Here is a 24,533-nt window from a genome sequence, read left to right on the forward strand (position 1 = left end):
CCTGGCACAGGCAGAACCTTTGAGACTTCTATCGTGAAGAGACTGGTGAGTGCAGTAGAGACTGGGCGCTTTAGGCACATACTGTACAGTACATTCCAAATGAACACCTGCAGCACAGAAGAACTTGAAAAACTGTCTTTCAGTCAAAACATCAGTGCGGTAAGTGTGAACATTAACATACCTATGTACAGTTGTTCACCCCTGTATGTTATTGCTATACCTTGCATTGTCTTGATTACATTATGCAAATTTATTTTCCATACCACTGTATAGTTTGTAATTTGCCCTACCTTCATAGTTCATGGTTTTAATGCAGATTACCTTAGGTAAGATAGGATGTATTACACAATAGGATCGATTGTGAAAAGAAAGTGCTGTAACTTAAATAGTACCCACTGCTGAGACCCCATTTCCAGTACTAAATATAATTTTGCAGTATATGGAGGCAACTGAACTGAAATCAAAGTAAGGCATCAAGATTAATTCCCTATCAAATTTGTCAAATGGACACAAGTAGAAACTAAATAATTAGAACATAAGAAAGGTTACAAATGAGAAGAATTTGGCCCATATACTGTAACTTGTTTGGACACAGATATTGTTGATCCCAGGATCATATCCAGTTCTATCCTGGAAGTCAGGGCATACCATTAACAACATGGCAGTATATTGTAGAAGTGTGTAACAAGCTAATCAGTTATATTGGTAAAATTAATACCCTGGTTTCCTTCAAGGAATGGCTGGACAAGGTCTTTGAATTCTAGTGGATTATTGATCCAAACACACTAGACAGTCTTGTTTCATTTGTAACGTTTGCGTGCTCTTAGTAATAACAGAAGTATTATCTCATTTGTAACCTTTGATCTTACTCAGTTTGCTTGTACCCCTACACATAAAGGACACACCTTAGATTTAATTATTGCAAATGACTCTTTTGTCTCCCACTGCCCTCCCCTTGATCTAGGCCTCTCTGACCATTTAGCTAATCTTTTCAAACTGGAATTACCTGTTTCTAACACTTCCCCCTCATGCTCTGTACATTTCCACAACAGGTGATCAATTGATTCCCAAGGTTTGCAAATTCTCTTCTGTCAATGGCTATATAAATAAAGTTTATTATTACTCCAATAACAGTCTTATTACTAAGATACTGTAGCATACAGTATCAGCCATTGTTAATGACTAAGGCAATCTCATAATTTAAATAATTCCTGGTATAAGTTAAAATAAGAGATCTGGAAAAAAAGGCATGAACGTTTAGATGGCTACGTGCCGCACACAAATATGAGGACTCAAGTAAGATTAAAGACTTTGAATTACTGACAATGAGGCAGAATTATGTCACCTGGAGAAGGAAGAGGGAGCATGTTTAAACGGGAAAAAAGACCAGAGAAAAAAGAGGCACACAACTTTGGGGATTCTATAGCACAGTTTATTATGTAGGCCCTCAAAAAGCCAGGCAGAGATATTGTAACGATGCTCTGTAGAGGTGAAAAGGATCCGATGCAGATGCAGGAGTCGCAGGGAGGTAAGTAAACGTACCGAGCAAATCCAGGAGCTGAGTCGTAGTCCGAAGGCGAAGGTAAGTCGAGATCCGGTAAAGGCACTGGTGGCGAACAATCCAAAACGTGAGACAGAATCGTAGTCGAAAAGAGAGCTACAGGGTCAAATCCAAAACAGGCAATGATAGCAAACAATCCAAAGGGCGAGACGAGATCCGAAGTCCGAAGGCAAAAGAGGGGTGAGAACGCTAGGCTGAGCAACAAGTAGAGAACTCAATACCGAGCAACGGGAATCAGGTACGAATGGTATAAATAACCCGGCGTGCCGCACGGTAGAGCAATTGCAGGTGTGTTAACTCGTGCGGCGGCGCTTGTTAGTAGTAATCCGCTGCTGGTGCTGATTGACTCGCTTACGTGTTGATCTCCGCTGGCTGGTGGTCGTGACAGTACCCCCCCCTTCACGGGCGGCTCCCGACGCCCGAGACGGCCGATTAGGATAGTCCCTGTGAAAGTCACTGATTAGTGTAGGGTCCAAAATATCCTTCTCTGGAACCCAAGATCTCTCCTCGGCACCAAAACCTTCCCAGTCGACTAAATACTGCAGGGTACCGCGGTTCCATCTGGAGTCAATGATCTTGTGGACCGTATAAGCCGGGCGCCCCTGAATGCGACGAGGAGGTGGCGGGCGATGTTGGGGAGCCGCAAGGGGCGAGCGGTAAACAGGTTTCAGGAGGGAGACATGAAATGAGGGGTGGATTCTGAGGGTAGGGGGGAGAGCAAGACGGAAGGTAACCGGGGTGATCCGGGAACGAATCCGGAAGGGACCAATATATCTAGGCCCAAGCTTTTTGGAAGGCTGATGTATAGGTAGGTTCCGTGTAGATAACCAAACAAACTGTCCTTTCCGAAAACGAGGGGCTGGTCTGCGGTGTCGGTTGGCGAATTTGGCGTGGCGCTGGGTTGACTTAATAAGAGCTGTCCTCGCCATTTTCCAGGTCCTTCGCAGTTTGGCAATATATTGTTGCACGGACGGCACTGCCGTGAGTGGAGGTGTGACAGGGATGAGAGTGGGCTGATAACCTAAAGAACAAAGGAAGGGAGAGAGACCTGTGGAGGAGGAGGTAAGAGAATTGTGGGCATATTCTGCCCAGGGAAGTAGTGATGACCAATCATCCTGTGAGCTGGAGGCTCTCAAAAAGGTCAGGAGGCTTTGATTGGTCCTTTCCACCTGACCATTGGCCTCAGGATGATAACCAGAAGTCAAAGATACATGAGTCCCTAGAGTCTGACAGAAAGCCTTCCAAAAGGCAGAGATAAATTGAGGTCCCCTGTCCGAGACAACGTCATCAGGCAAACCATGTATCCTAAAGACCTGTTGTACAAACAAAGATGCCATTTCCTGGGCTGTGGGCAATGCTGGGAGGGGGACAAAATGGGCTGCTTTGGAAAAACGATCGGAGACCACCATGATTACCGTATGACCCTGACTGTTAGGAAGGTCCGTAATGAAGTCAACAGCTATGTGGGACCAAGGGCGGTGTGGGATTGGAAGGGGGTGAAGGAGGCCAGCCTTCCTAGAGCGCGGAGTCTTGCTCCTGGCACAGACCGGGCAAGCCCGGACGTACTCTGCTGCATCAGATCGCATGGAAGGCCACCAAAAGTCCCTGGTGAGGAGGTCCAGAGTGCGTCTGCATCCCGGGTGGCCGGCAAACCGGGAATCATGTCCCCACTGCAAAACCGCAGAACGTAAGTTGTTCGGGACGAAAAGCTTATCTGGGGGGCAGTACAGAGGAACTGTAGTTCCGTTGAGGGCACGCCTGACCTGATCTTCAATGGAGCAATGAATCGCTGCCACGATTCTGTTAGGAGAGATGATTGGTTCAGGTGTGTCGTCCAGGTCTGGGGGGTCATGGAGCCGAGAGAGTGCATCAGCCCTCCCATTCTTCGAGCCAGGAGTGTAAGTGATAACAAAATTGAAACGAGAAAAGAAAAGTGACCAACGGGCCTGATGCGAGTTGAGGCGCTTGGCAGATTGAATATAGGACAGGTTCTTATGGTCCGTGATAATGACAAAGGGGTGCTGAGCCCCCTCCAGCCAGTGTCTCCATTCCTCGAGGGCCAGCTTGATAGCTAGGAGTTCCCGATTGCCCACATCATAGTTAACCTCAGCAGGAGAGAGCTTCTTGGAAAAGAAAGCACATGGATGAGGGAGGCGATCCTCTTCGAGGCGCTGGGAGAGGACTGCACCAACCCCATGGGCAGAGGCGTCAACTTCAACAATGAAAGGCCGGGAGGGATCCGGATGCCGTAGGAGAGGAGCGGAGCTGAAGAGACGTTTCAAGCGCAGGAATGCCTGGTTAGCCTCCGGATTCCATTTACCCCGACTAGGACGGTTGCGGGTCAGAGCCGTAATGGGCGCCACCACGGAGCTAAAGTTCCGGATGAATCGCCTGTAGAAGTTGGCAAAACCTAGAAAGCGTTGGATTTGCTTCAAATTACGTGGCACAGGCCAATCATTGATAGCTGCCACCTTGGCTGAGTCCATCTCGACTCCAAGAGGAGAAATAATGTAGCCCAGAAAGTGAATCTTAGAAGCATGAAAAATGCATTTCTCAAGCTTGGCGTAGAGCTGGTTGTCGATGAGTCTGGACAAGACCTCCTGGACGTGATGGACATGTTCCTGAGGGTCGGTGGAAAAAATGAGGATGTCATCCAAGTATACCAAGACAAATTTTCCAATAATGTCCCTAAAGATGTCATTTATGAAGGACTGGAAGACTGCCAGGGCATTAGCGAGTCCAAAAGGCATCACCTGATATTCATAGTGGCCGTGCGTGGTCATAAAGGCTGTCTTCCACTCATCCCCTTCACGGATCCTGATTAAATTATAAGCCCCCCGTAGATCTAGTTTTGAGAAAATGGAGGCTCCACGTAGGGACTCCAGAGCGGCTGGGATTAAAGACAAGGGGAAGGGATGTTTGACTGTAATGGAGTTCAGGCCTCTGTAATCAATACACGGCCTCAAGGAGCCGTCCTTCTTCCCTATGAAGAAGAACCCAGCACAGGCTGGGGACGAGGAGGGACGAATAAAACCAGAATCCAGGGCCTCCTTGATATAATCCTGCAGGGCTTCATTCTCCGTCTGAGTGAGCGGGTAGATCCGTCCCTTGGGTGGGAGTGCTCCTGGAAGCAAATCTATTGCAGTCATAGGTGCGGTGAGGGGGGAGCGATAGAGCTTTCTGTTTGTCAAAGGCTTGCTTCAAATGTGCATATTGGGGGGGAATAATAGAGTGTTCTTCCAAGAGGTTTACTGAAGCAGCAACCTTGAGTGGAGGACGACAACAGTTGTCACGACAGGCCTGGCTCCAGGCAATGATCTCATTCTTGGCCCAGGAGATGTGGGGATCATGCTTTTTGAGCCAGGGAAGGCCCAGGATCACAGGGTAAGCAGGGGAGTCCAGGAGAAGGAGTGAAATGTCCTCCACATGAGTGGCACCAACAGTAAGGGATAGGGGAATGGTCTGCCAGGAAATACGTCCAGGAGCGATCGGTGAACCATCCAACGTTTGAATGCAGATAGGGGGTGACAGCGGAGCAAGAGGAATATCCCACTTCTTAGCAAAAGAGGCATCCATAAAATTCCCAGCTGCCCCTGAATCCACCAAAACCGAAAGGGGAAGGTGCGTGTCCATCCAGGAAATCTCAGCTGGGAATAAAGGCCCTGAAGAGGATTGTGAAAAAACAGCACTACTGACACTAACAGTAGGCAGTGGGGGAGCTCGAGGTGGATGTGGGGGTCTCAAAGGACAAGTAGCGAGCAGGTGACCCGACGCAGAGCAGTACAGACACAGCCCCTCCTGACGGCGCCTTTCCTTTTCCTCCAAGGACAGGGGTGCATGTGGCAGGGTGGGCGCCACGAGGGGAGGACCCATGGGGCGCACAGGTCTGCTTCCTGGGTGTCTCTCCGCTCTCCGCAGCCGAATGCGAGTGTCCAATTCAACTACCGCAGCGATAGCCGCCTCTAGAGACCAGGTTGGTAAGGACATGAGCACCAGGTGGTCCTTTAGATCCTCCGAGAGACCCTTAGCGAAGAGGCAAACCAAAGCTTCCGGGTTCCAGGCAGACTCCGTGGCGAGGGCTTGGAATTCAGCCACATAATCTTGCAGTGGTCTGTCGCCCTGGCGAAGAGAGGAAAGCCGAAGGCAAGTCAAATCCGGGTTGCTTTGAGAAAAACGCGCCTGGAGACGGTCAGCAAAAAGCTGAAAGTCAGAGAACAGCTGCTCTCCTCTAGCAAGCAATACTGCAGCCCAATCCAATGCTTTGCCTGTGAGCAAGGAAAGTGCGAATCCGATCCTCTGTCGAGAAGTAGAAAAACGCTCAGGCTGCAGCTGAAAAGCCAGGGAGCACTGGGCAATAAAGCCCCTGCAGCCTGCAGGATTGCCGTCATACTTCTCCGGGAGTACAAATGGTAAAGTTGAGGGAGTGGTGGGCGGGGCCGCGGTGGTTGGAGCAGGTGTTTGTAAAAAAGGCGTTGTAGGAATCGGTGCGGGAGCCGGCGAAACAGGGGAAGAAAAAAGCCAGGCGACTTGGTTAGTGAGCAGTTGGAGAGAAGATTGAAGCTGGGCGATGGTCTGGGATTGCTGCGGGAGAAGGGAACGAAGGGTCTGTGCGTCTGCGGGATCCATAATCGGGCTCGGTATTCTGTAACGATGCTCTGTAGAGGTGAAAAGGATCCGATGCAGATGCAGGAGTCGCAGGGAGGTAAGTAAACGTACCGAGCAAATCCAGGAGCTGAGTCGTAGTCCGAAGGCGAAGGTAAGTCGAGATCCGGTAAAGGCACTGGTGGCGAACAATCCAAAACATGAGACAGAATCGTAGTCGAAAAGAGAGCTACAGGGTCAAATCCAAAACAGGCAATGATAGCAAACAATCCAAAGGGCGAGACGAGATCCGAAGTCCGAAGGCAAAAGAGGGGTGAGAACGCTAGGCTGAGCAACAAGTAGAGAACTCAATACCGAGCAACGGGAATCAGGTACGAATGGTATAAATAACCCGGCGTGCCGCACGGTAGAGCAATTGCAGGTGTGTTAACTCGTGCGGTGGCGCTTGTTAGTAGTAATCCGCTGCTGGTGCTGATTGACTCGCTTACGTGTTGATCTCCGCTGGCTGGTGGTCGTGACAGATATACAGTGCCTTGCGAAAGTATTCGGCCCCCTTGAACTTTTCAACCTTTTGCCACATTTCAGGCTTCAAACATAAAGATATACATTTTTTATTTTATGTGAAGAATCACCAACAAGTGGGACACAATTGTGAAGTGGAACGAAATCTATTGGATTTTTGAAACTTTTTTAACTAATAAAAAAATGAAAAGTGGGGCGTGCAAAATTATTCGTCCCCCTTGCGTTAATACTTTGTAGAGCCACCTTTTGCTGCGATTACAGCTGCAAGTCGCTTGGGGTATGTCTCTATCAGTTTTGCACATCGAGAGACTGAAATTCTTGCCCATTCTTCCTTGCAAAACAGCTCGAGCTCAGTGAGGTTGGATGGAAAGCGTTTGTGAACAGCAGTTTTCAGCTCTTTCCACAGATTCTCGATTGGATTCAGGTCTGGACTTTGACTTGGCCATTCAAACACCTGGATACGTTTATTTGTGAACCATTCCTTTGTAGATTTTGCTGTATGTTTGGGATCATTGTCTTGTTGGAAGATAAATCTCCGTCCCAGTTTCAGGTCTTTTGCAGACTCCAACAGGTTTTCATCCAGAATGGTCCTGTATTTGGCTGCATCCATCTTCCCCTCAATTTTAACCATCTTCCCTGTCCCTGCTGAAGAAAAGCAGGCCCAAACCATGATGCTGCCACCACCATGTTTGACAGTGGGGATGGTGTGTTGAGGGTGATGAGCTGTGTTGCTTTTACGCCAAACATATCGTTTTGCATTGTGGCCAAAAAGTTCGATTTTGGTTTCATCTGACCAGAGCACCTTCTTCCACATGTTTGGGGTGTCTCCCAGGTGGCTTGTGGCAAACTTTAGACGAGACTTTTTATGGATATCTTTGAGAAATGGCTTTCTTCTTGCCACTCTTCCATAAAGGCCAGATTTGTGCAGTGTAAGACTGATTGTTGTCCTATGGACAGACTCTCCCACCTCAGCTGTAGTTCTCTGCAGTTCATCCAGAGTGATCATGGGCCTCTTGGCTGCATCTCTGATCAGTCTTCTCCTTGTCTGAGCTGAAAGTTTAGAGGGACGGCCAGGTCTTGGTAGATTTGCAGTGGTCTGATACTCCTTCCATTTCAAGATGATCGCTTGCACAGTGCTCCTTGGGATGTTTGAAGCTTGGGAAATCTTTTTGTATCCAAATCCGGCTTTAAACTTCTCCACAACAGTATTACGGACCTGCCTGGTGTGTTCCTTGGTCTTCATGTTGCTCTCTGCGCTTTCAACAGAACCTTGAGACTATCACAGAGCAGGTGCATTTATACAGAGACTTGATTACACACAGGTGGATTCTATTTATCACCATCAGTCATTTAGGACAACATTGGATCATTCAGAGATCCTCGCTGAACTTCTGGAGTGAGTTTGCTGCACTGAAAGTAAAGGGGCCGAATAATTTTGCACGCCCCTTTTTTTATTAGTTAAAAAAGTTTCAAAAATCCAATAGATTTCGTTCCACTTCACAATTGTGTCCCACTTGTTGGTGATTCTTCACATAAAATAAAAAATGTATATCTTTATGTTTGTTGCCTGAAATGTGGCAAAAGGTTGAAAAGTTCAAGGGGGCCGAATACTTTCGCAAGGCACTGTATCTTCAGAACTGAGTAGGTCAACTGCAACATTGAATGAGCATTTGCGTTATCATATAATAATGACTGCTTTGTCAGAAAAAAGGATATATGTGGACACCACACTGACAAACTACACAAAATTGATATATTTGGACACTAGAATGCAAGCTTAGCAGAATATTTAGTTATCTAACTTTCCTCAAGAACCCAGTGCAGCTCAGATAAAGATTTTTTCTGACCTACAGTTACCTTTAAAAACATATGATGGTCTACTTTTAAAAACAAAGGAGAAACTAATTCTAACTCATGTCCTCTCTTTTGTTCCATGAACCATTTGACAGATTTGTGAAATGACTACAAAAATACAAACTTAAAAAAAAATTTTTTGAATGTCAGTTGTGATGCTAATCTTAGATTTAGAGGAACTTTTTTTCCCCACAAAGAACTTCTTTGTGTTGCTGGGTATATTAAAAAAACACAAAACATTTTTTTTTAAATAAAAAAAATATTTTAACATACATCCATTAAAAACACATCCCTCATATTTGTAGCATAAAACAAATCACATAATGCTAAAAAACAAGTCCAGTGTATTATACTGTATATGCACGCATACTCCACCAAGTGCATTTATACTTTCCTCCACTGTGCTCTTTCTCCACCATTTTTGCCTCTTTTTACATCACATTAAGCATCAGTTCCTCTTTACCTACTTCTAGCTCTGCTTTGTTTAGGTACTGTATAGCTATGGACAATGCTGTACCATAGCTTCCTGTATTCGGGCAAGAACATGTACTGTATTTTTAAAACTGAAAAAAACAAAATACTGGTAACTAAATTCTAAACACAGCAATCCAGAAGCCCTGCGTGTTTTAAAGATGTTAGGTTGAACAAACCCAGTTTTGGAATGTTGCCAGTAAAAATAATAAATGCTACCCACCTATCACAGCAAGAATGCAAAAGGATGTAAATGTCTGCAGTTGTTTATCAGTATAGGTGCAAATGAGGGCAGCCAAGAATTCTCTAAATTTAATTTAAGATGCTCAAGAGCTTCAAATGCTAAGATTCCAACACCACCACTTAACACACACCATTGCAAGGCCTTAAGAAGCTTAAAGAATGAAAACTGAATTCTAAAGCAAAGATTTTGTTCTGTATAACAGAAACTCAGTGACGTCCAACAGGACATTACTGCATAGAGTACTAGGCAAATCAGGCTAGGATTGTGCAAACATTACACAACTGTACTTGTACAGTGACCTGTAAATTTAGGTTTGAAGTCAGACCATGAAAAGTATAAAATGCCCCAATTTGTCTAAGTATTAAACTTAACATATTGGCGAACAATAGTAATATCACAAAATGACAAGGAAAATTACTATTTCTTGTAGCAGGTGCACAGGCTTTAAGGAATGACAAATTCATTATGCCATTAGAATTTGTGATCTACAGGAGGTCTACTGTGAAAGTAAACAAATTTCAAAAATTTGAAGAAAAAAAAAACAAATTTCTTGTATGAGAAATAATACAAGCAGAATATGCTTTGCACCACGATGCAAATGCTGTCTCGTCGGACAGTCCCTTTCCTCTCGCACAGCCTGAACAAGCACATGTCTGATCACTGACTACAGTTTAGAGAGCCCCCAGATGCCCCATATCATTCCAGCTCATCCCATGAATGTTTAGTGGGGCTCATGTCTGGTGAGTAGGACATTTAGAGAACATTGTGGTGGACACAATATCATCACACAAGAAATATGTCACATGAGCAGCATGACGACCGCTGGACTGTTGTTACAACAGCAAACAATAGATCCCAGGACTTGATCAATGTAGCTCCATACAGTCAGATTGCCATTAATCACTACAAGAGCAGATGGGGGGAGCCAAATGTGATGGTCTCCTCTACACAACAACGAGCATATCATTCTGCATGACTGTGCCACATTTGTGGATGTCTATCAGGGTGGTCAACACGAACACTTGATTCATTGCTGAAAGGGTCTTGGCTCCACTGCCAGGGAGTCCAGCTGAGCTGTTGATCCAACATTCCAATTGTGACACATAGTGGTTCTCTTGATAAACAGGTTATATTGATTTGTTCTTGATTTTTTTTATTTTCACAAGGCTCGACGTTCAATAGGTTAAATAACCTCATCACCTGTTTCCAGATAATCTTTCACAAATGAGTGTAATTAGTGCTTATGCAACAAAGCCACTGGAGTGTATCACTGTCTCTCATTAATAATCAATTGAAATGAAGCCAGAAACATTTAATCAATATTCAAAATCGTTTTTTATTAACAAATAATACATGACAAGTGACAACAAAAGCACTTTTGATGCTCAGTATACAATTGTTGTATTTGTTAAAACAAAAAAGAATATTCTGCTAGCCGGGTATTAGTACCAAGTGTTACCGTATAGACAGGATTATAAAGCATTGCCATTATCCCAGTCCTTCACTGCTCTGAAGGTCTGTGGCTCTTCTACGCATTTGCACAACGTTTGTATTTACTTTAAGGGAACAGTATTGTGCGGAAGTCAATACCTATGACTACACCCCTTAGTACTACTGTACTTAGTACTATTGTAACAGAACAAAATAAACATAACAAAACTTTATCACCAGCTTGGCAGGATGTGCGTTTTTCTGTCACCAACTTTATTATTCTGTATTTCTGTAATATCTCGCATTTATAAAATTATGTGTTTTGCTGTTTAGATACTAGACACAACAATTGTTCAAATTTTAAGTGGAAAAACTGGGAGTTATTAATTTAAATACTGAATTTTTTCCGAGTTCATTCCTTATGGCAAGGGCACCGCCTCGTTGTCATAGCTGCTGCTGCCGCACCTTGCAAACATGACCTCCCTTCAAGACATAAGAAAGGAGGTACAATATCACCCAAAAGGAAAAAGTCAGACAACGTTCTAAACTGATGTTTCCCGACACAAAGCATTACACACTTTTCAACTTGTAATATTTTTCGCAGTTCTACATCGTCTTATCCTGTTTTTGTTTAACGAGTTAAACACTTCCGGGATGTCGAAGTTGCCTTGTCGCTTCAGGACCAGCGGTGACAATGCATCCCGCCCTTCTGTTCATATACATACTGTAAAGTATAAGCACTTGAGGTTCAGCTTTAAGGCAAGACTATTCTGTAGGTAGCACCGAAGCATTTAGCGACTTGCGGGATAAACGTCTGACAAGTGATCCCCTTAGTACTTACTGTACCTGGGGTTGCCGCGAATTCATCGCTATCTCTACGCTTTTGGTTAATTTGTAGTTTACAAAATTAAAAAATAAAATTTACACAGTGCATGCTTTATATGCATGTTTGTATAAAAAATAGCTTCTGTGGTAAGTAACTTTGGTTTGCTTTCTTTTAATATTGAAACTAAGTTTTTTAAAACAATACGAATTTTTGTAGTTTTAGTATACAGTAGTTGCGAAATGTTATCTACTGTATTTACAGTTTACCTGTTTAATTAGCATGATATAACATTTGGTCACGATATTCAATTATTTCGACTTCCATTTTAAGATTTCTATACAATATGCACTGTACTTTTTAAATTAATTTCCTAATACAGTATATACAGAAGGGTACTGCAGGTCGTAGTAGCGTGCCAGCAAGGACTCGTTTTGTAGAGGATGTGTTTGGGTAATTATATTGTAGTTAACCCAGGGTCTGGCTCGCATGACCATTGCTACACTACAGTGGTAAATGACTTGTGCCCTCTACTGTATACTGTATGTAAGGCGTTCTGGGAACCTTTGGGGTGTAAAGTGCTACAGTATATAATTGTAAGAAAAAACTATTAAAGGCAATGCAATTAGTACTTATTTCATATACATTGCACTGTCCTAAGTAGTTTAAAAAGTTTTTCCAGAATTTCCTTTAGCAATTTGTTGAAGTAAAACATGCTACCGGGAAAAAAAACAAACACTGATTCTGGCGTTTTAGCACGGTAGTTTGTATTTCCCCGTTATATAATACAGCTGGGAATACAACATACCTGTACAGTGTAACTTGCTCACACCGAGATACAACCAGAGCACGAAATTAACCGGCATACTACTGTATTTTATACATATGTCATATAGAATTAGGTTTCCTTGGGCTTATGTTTATGAACAATAAAAAATAATGTAAGTCATCTCTTTACACGAAGGGTTGTCGCAGTCTGGAAAAAGCTACCCAGCCGTGTCGTCAAAGTCGATAACCTGGCTTTTTTCAACGGCTGGTTGATACCCACGAATCACTTAACTGTAAAATCCAAATGGGCTAGTTCAGTAGTTCCCAATCCTGTTCCTGGTGATCCACACACCTGTTGATTTTCATTCCATCCCACCATAATTAGATAATTGATGCCTAATTGTTCTAGGAAGTTGCTTCATTGGAATATTTGCATTTTGTTTCTAGACGAGTTTGGGATTTTATTTCACTTACATAATACAACAGTTAAACATATTTAAAGATATGGGAACAAACAGTTCAGATTATCTTATTATTATTAGGTCATTGAAGGGTTTGATTGTGTAATTGGGGATCACGGCTGGAACAAAAAGCAACAGGTGTGTGGGTAACCAGGACCAGGACTGGGAACAATTGGCCTAGATGGACCCCAATGGCCTTTGTCCGTTTAACATTATGTCCTTATACATTAGCGTACAATTCAATTAACATGTGCACAGGAGCACTGAAATTGACAAGTGTGTTAATTCACCCCTGCAAAATAACAGCCGAAATGAAAAGAAAGCAAAAAACATACATCTCGTCGATAAATTAGTACTTCATTGTCAAGTTCATCCGCGGTAAATGTCGGTTGAGGTGTGATGAAGTATCTGAATGCATAGTCAGTGAAACCTTTTGCTTATGAAATCCGAAAACAACTGAAAAGTTGTCTTATTAACGTTACGCATTAATAATTCATAAAATTAGTTTCTGGTCCTTATTCGAGCGAGACGAGCGGAGAGATAACGGATGCGAACAATAAGTAAAAACGAACCAATTTTAAGAAACCTGGAAAAACAGTGTATGTAATTTCCTATGTAAGCGTCGACGTTCTAAGATGCTTTACGTTTCTGATATTTATCGTTTTTACATTTTAAAAGCTATTGCGATTCCAAAATGCCAGTCCGCAAATGATAATTTCCCCGCGATAAGCTGTGTCCGTAAACAAGTATTGTTGTAAAAGTATAAAAAGAGAATGTTTTCAGTTCCTAAGACAAACTGAAACCTTAGAAAACTGCGGTGCCTATAGTTTATTTTATGGTAATACCTGTACTGCTGACTTCTTTCCTCAAACAAGTTTCTTCATATGGTGTTAGTAATGCTCTTTTAAAACTGGAAACCGTACCTTTAGTCGAATTATTAGTTCATAATATTTGAAGCATGAACAGTGTAAATAAAATCAACAGATAAATAAAATGTGGCTTTAGGTTTGATGTTATGCTTATAATCCGTAGTGGTGCGTGTATATTGTAGTGCAATTCAGAAAATACAATAAAACTGTTAAGAACATTAGTTGTTATCATTTTAATAATTTATTTCTATGCCGTGGTATTTTATATCCATATGGAACTGGTATTATAAAAATGACATATGTGAATATGTCTAAACACAATTCTCTCAGTTTTCCCGTATTTTTTGCAAGCATACAGTAATTCTTCGTTTCATACTAAACTTATTTGTAGGCACTTCCCTGTGATTATATTATTGTTTATTATAGAATACATTTCCTCCAGTCTTTGTTTAACTAAAAATGCTACTTTATACTGCAAAGTGATAGGTGGGAATGTCGGGGGTTTTTTTTGCGAAAACTAGGTGGGTGGTACAGTACGTCGTAATATATTTAAAACATAGAATGTATTTTAAAAAAGGAAAGAAATTGTTTTGTCACTACAATTTCATTGAAAGTATATATAGGAGGTTTGTTTGTTTTTTTAGTGTTGGCAATATTTGAGAGAAGGCAGGGCACACAGACCCAAACATACCCTTAGGGTCAATTTTCCAAATGCCAATTAACCTAACATCTTGTCTTTGGACAATGGGAGGAAAGCAGAGGAGATCAACACAAATACTGGGAGAATATACAGTCATGTGAAAGAAAGTACATCCTCTTTCAATTCAATGGTTTTACACATCAGGGCATACAGTAAATAACAATTGTCTGGTCCTTACCGACATCCATAATTAGACAAATCTAGCCTCAGATAACAGACAACACATAACAGATTTCACTATGTCATTATTTATTCAACAAAAAGTAAGCCAAAATGCAGAAACCATGTGGGAAAAATTAAGTACACCCTTAGGAATTCCATAGGAATTACAGTAAGAAGGTAATTTGCAGCCAGGTGCCGCTAATCAAGTGCACTTGATTAGTTGATCATCAGGAAGTGTGACAATCTCTATAAAAGCAGACCTTTTGGCAGTTTGGTTGTCTGGATCATTCAGGTGTGTGTTAATACCATGCCAAGGAGAAAAGACATCAGCAATAAATGTTGATGTTGTTGAATGTGGGAAGGGTAATAAGGTAATTTCCAAACAATTTGAAATCCATCCTTCTACAGTGAGAAGGATTATTTACAAATGGAGAACATTCAAGACAGTCGCCAATCTTCCCAGGAGTGGGCATCTCAGGAAAATTCGCCCCAAGGTCAGACCGTATAATGCTCAGAGAAATCGCAAAGAACCCAAGAGCTACATCTAGGGATCTACAGGCCTCGGTTAACATGTTAAATGTTCATGACAGTACGATCGGGAAAAAAACTGAACAAGTATGGCTTTCATGGAAGGGTAGCCAGGAGAAAGCCCCTTCTCTCCAAAAAGAACATGGTGGCATAGCTTAGGTTTGCAAAGTTGCATCTGAACAAATCACAAGATTTCTGGAACAATGTCCTTTGGACAGACGAGACCAAAATGGAGATGTTTGGTTATTATGCTCAATGGAACAAGTTATAGGTTTATTCCATGCTGAAAAAAAGAAGAAAGAGAACACAACGTTTCGGGCGTGGAGCCTTCTTCAGGTGTGAGAGAGACAGGGCAGTAGGCAAAGGTAAAGTAGCGGGAGAACAAAGGTTGGGAGGGAGGAGGAGTGAGAGGCGGGAGCAGGGGACAGAAAGAGAGGCCAATCAAGAGGTCTTGATTGGCCTCTCCTCTTGATTGGCCTCTCTTTCTGTCCCCTGCTCCCGCCTCTCACTCCTCCTCCCTCCCAACCTTTGTTCTCCCGCTACTTTACCTTTGCCCTGTCTCTCTCACACCTGAAGAAGGCTCCACGGCCGAAACGTTGTGTTCTCTTTCTTCTTTTTTTCAGCATGGAATAAACCTATAACTTGTTCCTTTGCAGCCTACGCATGCTGACGCAGCTACCCACCTGAACTATTATGCTCAATGCCATGTTTGACAAAAACCAAGCACAGGGTATCACCACAAACACCTCATACCAACCCTCAAGCACGCTGGTGGAGGGGTGATGATTTGGGCTTGTTTTGCAGCCACAGGACCTGGGCACCTTGCAGTAGAGTTGACCTTGAACTCCTCTTCATACAAAAGTATTCTAGACATAAATGTGAGGCTATCTGTCTGTTAGCTAAAGCTTGGCCAAAACTGGGTCAACAACAACAACAACAGGACAATGATCCCCAGCACACCAGCAAATTTACAACTGAATGGCTGAAAAAGAAAATAATCAAGGTATTGGAATGGCCAAGTCAAAGTCCAGACCTCAACCCCATTGAAATGTTATGGTGGGACCTTAAGAGAGCTGTCCATAAAAAAAATGCCCTCAAACATCAATGAATTGAAGCATTGTTGTAAAGAAGAGTGGGCCAAAACTCCTCCAAAACGATGTGAGGGACTGATAAACTCATACAGAAAACTATTACTTCAAGTTATTGCTGTTAAAGGTGGTTCTACAAGCTACTGAATCATGGGGTGTACTTAGTTTTTCACACATGGCTTCTGCATGTTGTCTTATTTTGTGTTAAATAATGGCATAGTGGAATCTGTTATGCGTTTGTCACCTGAGGTTTACCTAATTCTAGGACCTGGTAAGGACCAGATTTTTTTTTTTGTGTCCTGATATATAAAACCATAGATTTAAAAGAGGGTGTACTTTCTTTTTCACATGACTATAAACTGCAACACAGATGGTTTGGAAGGCAGCAATACTAACCACTCTGCCACAGTGCCAGCTTCTGTTTCAAGTAATGTGGGGAGAAAATCTAAAAGTTTTAGATTTTGAGCAGCAGTAATTTCTATATGGTAAAATTAATTTGCACCCTCCATTGAGACACCTAGGAGGTAATTAATGTTACTCGCCTTCTGTTTCACTTTGACTGTGTTTCTCCTGTTCTTCCTCACTACAGAGAGTGCCGGACTCCAAGAACAGAATGAAACGGTTCTTCCTTGTTGAACCCGTGATTGGCATTTTTGCGTTCGCCAGTCTGTTGACTTATCCAGTACTGCAGCAGTATGTATACCAGCGACTTTGGGATGAGATTGCCAACTCCAGTTATCCCAGAACTCAAAGCTCTTCCCAGTGCATGAGCAATGACAGCAGTGTGAAAAAACTTTACGATGTGAGTAGAATCCTTGGTAAGAGAGTGTACTGTAAGAAATTGCTTGGGGATCCTCAGAAAAATCAACCTTCTGACAATACACAAGATGTGGCAAAGTACTCTTTTGCCCCCCAAAAAGGCCTGTTGTGGTTTATGAGCTGTGATCAACCAATGTGGTTTTGAGCCTGGTTAATGGAAACGTTGTGTGGTCTTTGGTGTATTGGTATATGACAAAATCGCACATTCATTACCCTAGCTGAAATGTGTGTTGACTATCTATCTGACCATTTTTGATATATGTAAGAAGATGTTATTGTCCCCTGAGGGAAATGTTTTATGGACACTCAGCACTCCTGTACATTTAAATAGAAAACAAACTAAAGAAAACATTGCACATGTACAGTATAACACATAACAACATGTAACATTTGTAACACATCACAAAACATATTGCACTCAAGTGGGTGGTAAGAGTAAAAATTGTTTATCCTTGACATTTGCGTTGACAGCTTTAATGGATAGTGGAACAAAAGAATGTTTGTATTGGTTTGACTTACATTTGGGAACCCTCAAATGTTTGCCAGAAGGAAGAAGTTGATATTCAGAGTTGAGGATATGGGAAGGATCTGATATAATTTTTCCTGCCTGTTTGATTATGGATTTTTCAAAAATTGCCTGCAGGGAGGGGTGCTGTTTCACTCCCATGACTTTCAAAGCTGTCTGGATGAGGCGGGTAATTTGCAATTTTAAATGAACTGATAGATTACCAAACCACACTGTAATACCATATCCGATGATACTCTCGTTTACAGCATGGTAAAAGAGTAGCATTACTTCTAGTTGAACCCCAAACACTTAGTCTTCGCAGGAAATATACTGTAAGCGCTGCTGAACTTCGTAGCAAACACTCTCAACATGAGTAGACCAGCACAGGTTACTGTCTGTGTACACCTAAGTAGTTATATGAATCGACCTGAGTGATAAATTTGTTGTGGATTACTATACAGTATGTGAGTGATTACCAACTGCTCTGGGATCAAAAACTATTTCTTTAGTTTTTTTAACATTCAGAATTAGGCTATTGTCACACCATTGTACAAACCTTTGAATTTCTGACATGTACACAGATGAGCTTCTACCTCTATGCATTAAGCCAAGAACAGCAGTATCATCTGAGAACACTACACTACCTCTTGTACTCTATGTACATTAGACTGTAAAAGTCTTAATAGGTGTGACTTAACATTTTGAACTGATTTTTGGGTGGGTAAAAAAAAGTCACAAAAATGGATCCTGTCACTGCTCAACAGAGGGATCCTCCATGAGAGAATTCACCTCTAGTTTGGGGGTGAGGAGGGCTATACATTCATGTTGTCAGCCATATTTTGCAGAGGAATAGTAACTATGCATAAGTTTTAAGGTGGAAACACATCTATTTGTAGACAAATGGTCCATGATTGCATGAAATTTGAATCCCATGCCTTATTAGGAATATACAGTACAGTATTTGGCAGTAAATGATACAACTATGTTTCACAGAATCCAACCTTTCAAAATAAAAAGCTGGGAGACTGTTTGTGACTCAACATTTACATTTATTTTGTAAAATGTATTACACAAAATTATTTTTCTCTTGAAACGGTGCTTAAATTGATTATTTCAATTGTGTAGGTACAGTAACTGCCCTTAGGATAAATTAAACATTTTGTTTCCATGGGGGGGAAGAAAGTCAGAACTTATAACAGCTTGATCTACTGGCATTGATCTGCTAATGAAGCTCTTGAAATTGTCTTTCTGCTAGTAGTTATTCTGAAACATACAGTATATTAGACAGTTTTATGGATTTATTTGTTCTTCTGGAGAGGCACTACTGTGATGTGTTTATTTAAAAACACTTACCTAAACAACTACTTCTTTTTATTTGATCTGTTGTATGTTCTCTCCTTTTTAACAGGATGTGCAGAAGGAGACTTCCTTGTTTTTGTTATACAGTGAGTTGTGCTTCATGTTCCCCAGCCTGGTGGTCTCCTTGTTACTCGTGTCCTACAGCGATCACAGAGGCCGCAAGATAGCCATCGTCCTGCCCCTGATAGGAAATGTTCTCTTCTCCTTAATCTACTTTGTCGTCTGCTCATTCTCTTTGAACCTGAACATTGTGCTTGTTGGTTCTTTTCTGATGGGCCTGTGGGGGGGTCCCACCTCCCTTGTAGCAGGCTGTTTTGCTTACGTGGCAGACCTCTGTGACAACAGCAAAAAAAAGACTGTGCGCATGGCTATTTTGGAAATGGTTGTGGGCCTGCTGTCTGGGGTGGCCTCTTTATCTACGGGCTACTTTATACAGGCAGGAGGCTTTAAATGGCCCTTTCTCACAGCAGCCCTGCTCCACTGCCTGAACATTTTCTACGTTGTTTTCTTTCTTGAAGAAACAGTGAAACCCCCCAACTTCAGCCCCTTGCCAGGTTTCACTATGGAGGCCTTGAAAAATCGTTTCCACAGGGTCTACCTCCTCTTCGCGGCCTCCAGCAGGAAGAGGAGCACGCTCCTCATCCTCATGATGCTCGCCTTTACGTTCCACAAGTTTGCCAATTTCGGAGGGATCTTCATGTTCATCATTTATGAGCTGAACGCCCCCCTCTGCTGGAATGAAATCCTGATTGGGTATGGCTCTGCTCTTTCCACCTTGATCTTCCTTTCCAGTTTTGCTGGGGTGTTTTGCTTCTCCCGCTGCCTTGAGGACATCTACATTGTGCTGATCGGCCTTGTCTCAGCCATGGCAGGATTACTGATGGCAGCCTTTGCCAAAACCACACTTCTGATGTTTCTTGGTGAGTATTTTCATATCTCATTGCGCATTAGAATAGAACTCAAGATCTAGATCTTTTAACTTGAGTTGAAAATGGACCAAAAAAAAATATTGAATCAAGAAATGAAATGTATTAATCTCGCATAAAAAAGCCAGAGATCAATATTCCATATTAACAATAAAACAGCCAGGCCATTAAAATCCAGATTGCTTTGTTGTCTGTGAATGCTTTGCCTTATGCACATAAACCAGCCCAAAAAAACTGCAATACCCTCAAGAACTATGCTGTTACCCCTGGGCATTTTTCTTTTTCAGTTAGAGTGCCGTTGCTTTTTGCCATAATGCCAGCTCCAGTGTTGCGATCCATGATGTCGAAGATTGTTTTGAGTTCTGAACAAGGTAGGTTAGGTCAAATATAGAAGAGTACTTTCTTTGCACTGTTTAGCATTATAGTGGAAAAATAACCTGGTTGCATAAACATCACTACCTTAGTTTAATTGACTTAATTGAGGGGAGAAAAAGTAGTTGATTAATCTGCTGTGATCAAGTAGCTGAGAACAAAAGTGCAAACATCCTGATAGTTATGTTACAGACCTGCTGTAGATTGCACTGATATTAGTTCTATTTATGTACAATTTCTCAATGCAGTTTTTATTATTTTTCAATTAAGATAGGAACTATGGCACTAAAATCAGGAAGTGCAATATGAATGCTAGAGAATAAGAAATCCGTCTTAGGTTAAAAAGGTTCTAAAACTTCTATTTGTCTGTCTAATGTTTAGCCTTTAGAAGTGTAGAATTGTAGTGTCTATCTTAACTACATTAACTACGGAAGTATTCTATTTTTCACATACTTCAGAGCCTTCACAACTTATTTGAAGCAGTCTTCTTTGTTTTGATGTACATTTTGTATTATATATACTGACCCTTAGAAAAAAACATAGCATTCTATCCATGCACGTGTTCAGAAAAATAAAGAATATAGATTTTGGACATTGAAATAGTGAAAGAGTTGATTGGGCACAGGTGATGAGGTGATTTAACAAGTTGGATGTCAAGCCCGATTAAAATCAAGAACAAAACACAGAAATGAAACAATATACCCCGTTACAAAGAGAATGTTGCCCTTTGTGACATCGGTCATCCAGGGTGTTTACAGCTAACAATTTCTAACTTGGAAACATGTTACAGTCAAAGACAGTCCCTAAGTGACTGGTCCTGATGTGGGAGACCACGTCATACAACAATGAACATCTGTGGAATGAGTTGTGACAACTTGACTCCTAAGGTTCAGAGAGCAGAGAATGGGCTTATGCTTGTTCAGGCTCTACAAAAAGAAGTGGACAGAAGCCCAGAAGACAGCATCTGCAAAGCTTGTGTTCCAGATGTATTTCTTGTATTGTTTCCACATACACTACTCATCTGTGACTTACACAGGAAACCCCCATTTATCTGCCCTGTTGATGACAAATGTAAATCGGCATAAGGAATTTACCCCTATCATCATGTCTGTTCAAAAAAACGTTTGTGCAACTACAAATAAGTGTTTTTAAAAGACTTGTTTCTGTTGGTGATCAGTGTACAGTATGTACTGTATGTAATAAGGCTGTTGAATGTTATGTGTTCTAGGGGCTGCATTTGCTTGTTTGGCTTTCCTGGAGATGGTGAGCACCGTGGTTTCCTTTGCAGTGTTCAGCAGTATTTACGCAGCCACAGTCTCCTGGTTCTCTGGTTTCAGCTTCATTTTGGCTTCCGGCTTGACTGTGATCCCAATTGTGCTGATGGGGTAGGTGTGCTGTGTTGTTGTCTGGGGGTTTTAAAGACACACTGAACATTTGAAGCAGTTCACAGCTGTGACTAACTCAATCTTCCATTTCCTTCTTGATACTACAACTCCTAAAGAAAGTGGTGGCCCTTGTTTGATTCAAGCAAGCTCTGTCTTTTTACAGGGTAAAGCAACAATAGTACTGTTGAACATTTTCCATTTTCCTGGGAGTTTTACCATGTCTTGTCTTGGTCTCCCACAGATTGGTTATGCTTTATGTGATGGGGGTTGATGCATAAAAATTAAGTTTGATTTAGCAGCAGAAATAAATGTTCTTACATGTTACCTGTCCTGGCAGGGAAGGGAAAAGTTTGTAAATAGTATTTAGCCAGCAGCCATATCACCCTGCAACTCATAACTGGCAACCCACTGAAGCTAAGCAGGTGTGAGTCTGGTCAGTATCTGGATATGAGACCTCCTGGGAAAAAGGTTGCTGCTGGAAGAGGTGTTAGTGGGCCCAGCAGGGTGGGTCCATGTGGGTCCTAATGCCCCAGTATAGTGATGGGGACACTATACTGTAAACAGGCACCATCCTTCGGATGAGACGTAAAACCGAGGTCCTGACTCTCTGTGGTCATTAAAAATCCCAGGTTGTTTCTCGAAAAGAGTAGGGGTGTAACCCCAGTGTCCTGGCCACATTTCCCATTGGCCCTTACCAATCATAGCCTCCTAATAATCCCCCTCTCTGAATTGGCTACATTACTCTGTTGTCCTCCCCACTGATGGCTGATGCGAGGTGAGCGTTCTGGCGCACTATCATCCAGGTGGATGCTGCACATTGGTGGTGGTAGAGGGGAGTTCCCATTACCTGTAAGCAATTATTATTATTATTATTATGTTTATTATTTGTTTTTTTAAGGATGCAGCTATATTTGTCTTAGTTACCCTATAGACCAAAACTGCTCATGGTTAGGACCAAAAATAGTCTGCAAAGCAGTAACTTGTTAGCTGTTGGCTTGAATCAACAGTGCCCTCTTGTGGTTATGAGAGGAGCCGATCTCCCAATCCAGTTATTCAATGTAATGTGTAACTGATTGCCATCCATCCATTTTTCAACTGCTTTATCCAATACAGGGTCACAGGGGAGTCAGAGCAAGCCCAGCAACAGGCACAAAGCCTGTCTACCACGGGGCACACACACAAACACCCACACTTTTTAAAATTATTATTTTTTTTATTTATGCATAAACAATAACAAAAATTAAAATACAAGCAAGAGTACATATAACATTTCAAGACAAAAACATCATGAGGCAAACACCCACAGTCACATTGAACATACAATACACAAACTCCAAATAAACAGCACCCCAGGTCCAGAATTGAACCCAGGACCCAAGTGCTGTGAGACAGCAATGCAAATCACTACGCCAGCATGCCCCCATCATAATGCTTTTTTATCATTAATTATTTTCTAGGAAGATATAGATCACAAAAAAATATAGTTCTGATGCAGAAGACTGCTTTTTTTGTAATGATGTTGTTTGAGTAGAATACAGAAAAGGGAAGCTTCACTACACGAGATTCTTCAACTGAATCTTTAGAAGGTGGAAGGAGACTTCAGTCCTCTGAAATGAGTTTCCCAGCTCAAATGTGCTAAAGCATTTGTCTATTCCTTGGTCTGTGTTTGGTGTTTTTGTTATAATGGGCCCATTAAACATACTGTATATAAACAATTCATATTACCTATTTTTATTTAGAATTATTATCAATTGATCAATATATATTAAGTTATATTATTTAGTTCACACCATGGACTAAACATGGAATTCCAGTTGTCTTTACATCTGGGCTGACACGGAGAGATTGGCCCACCCATTGAGCCCTTTAGCATTCTACTTTCTCAAAGCTCCATAGCAACCACAGGAGGTAAGGTACTGATTGGAGGAGAGGTGTATCCCTCGCTGACATCGCCACAAACCTGCTGGCACCCTTGGCCAATCAGGAGGCTGTATCCTGCAATCTTATTCTGCACTTTGTACGTGTGAAATAAATGTAATAGTCTAGGGAATCAGAGTAACAAAGTAATCATAGAGAATGCTTCTTCTGGTTAGTTTTGTGCCAGAAATTTCTGTAAGGAAGCCAGTCTTTAAAAGCTGTATCATTAAAATGTTTTGTTTTATGCAACACTTGGTTTTTGCATTTTCTCACTGTAATTTGTGTGTATTTATCTTCTAGCGCCGTGCAATATCTAGGTCTGGAATCAACTGATGAGACCCAGTTCCTCACTTCTGAAGGTGACGGTGAAGTTGACAATGAAACCAGGAAGGACAGAACTCAGTTGTCCGACTAGGACAAGAGCTAAATTGACTTTCTTCCAACTGACACAATCACAGCCTTGATGGTACAATGGTACTGAGAGGTGGGGATTAAAAAACAAATTAACTCTACTTATGATTTGGTTTACTCTTAGTTTCTGTACAATGTGTTTTAAACACAACTGTGAATTGCATGGAAAGAAACTGGGTGGTTGTCTGGTAAACTTTCCTCCTGGTAGGAGTCTTTGCAGATGCCACGCATTTGGCCCTACCTATTTTGTAGTACTAAAACTTTCTTAAAATACTTACCGTACTTAAAATAAAAATGTGTTCCAATTGATGGGCAAAGATACTGTACATGCAGCCAAATGCGCTATTATTTGTGCATTTTCACAGTGAAAAATATAATATGGACAAATACATTGATAGTGGGCTTGACAAGGCCAAAGTCATATAGAATAGAAATAATTAATTAAAAACTAAACAACACAAGGAAACACAAATCAATAATATGTGGGGCCACTGTGGGCAGTAAGAACATCCTGACTGGGATGTTTCACGTATTGCACAATGTTCCCAAATTTTTGTGACTCAATGCCAGGCCGCTCTTTCAATAGTATTACCGACAGCTGTAAAATGGCCTGCATTTTACATTTGATCTAAGGATTGGCTTTGAATGTCTTAATCTTGCTCTACATTAAGACAGTCAGAAATATGCTGCTTCTGCTACTTAGGGTTGACTGGAATTCCCTAAATTATTGATTTAGTGAGAATAAATAATGT

General features: G+C 41.8%; 1 protein-coding gene across 5 annotated transcripts; it reads left to right on the forward strand.

Moving 5' to 3' along the window:
• The first annotated feature begins 31 nt into the window (after positions 1-31).
• Positions 32-24,383, forward strand: slc46a3 (solute carrier family 46 member 3). 5 transcript variants are annotated; one of them, XM_088639510.1, is made up of 6 exons: positions 32-159; positions 16,674-16,886; positions 18,820-19,690; positions 19,984-20,067; positions 21,297-21,453; positions 23,671-24,383. In XM_088639510.1, the coding sequence occupies exons 1-6, from the start codon at positions 100-102 to the stop codon at positions 23,783-23,785; spliced, it is 1,500 nt and encodes a 499-aa protein (XP_088495636.1). In that variant the 5' UTR covers positions 32-99; the 3' UTR covers positions 23,786-24,383. The 5 variants fall into 5 exon arrangements, with proteins under 5 accessions (XP_088495636.1, XP_088495641.1, XP_088495637.1 ...); XM_088639515.1 differs by having other exon boundaries at positions 21,297-21,331; XM_088639511.1 differs by lacking the exon at positions 32-159 and adding an exon at positions 11,363-11,661 and having other exon boundaries at positions 16,676-16,886.
• The last annotated feature ends 150 nt before the right edge of the window (positions 24,384-24,533 follow it).

Source organism: Lepisosteus platostomus, chromosome 7, assembly GCF_059453375.1.
Source record: "Lepisosteus platostomus isolate fLepPlt1 chromosome 7, fLepPlt1.hap1, whole genome shotgun sequence".
Lineage (NCBI taxonomy): Eukaryota > Metazoa > Chordata > Actinopteri > Semionotiformes > Lepisosteidae > Lepisosteus > Lepisosteus platostomus.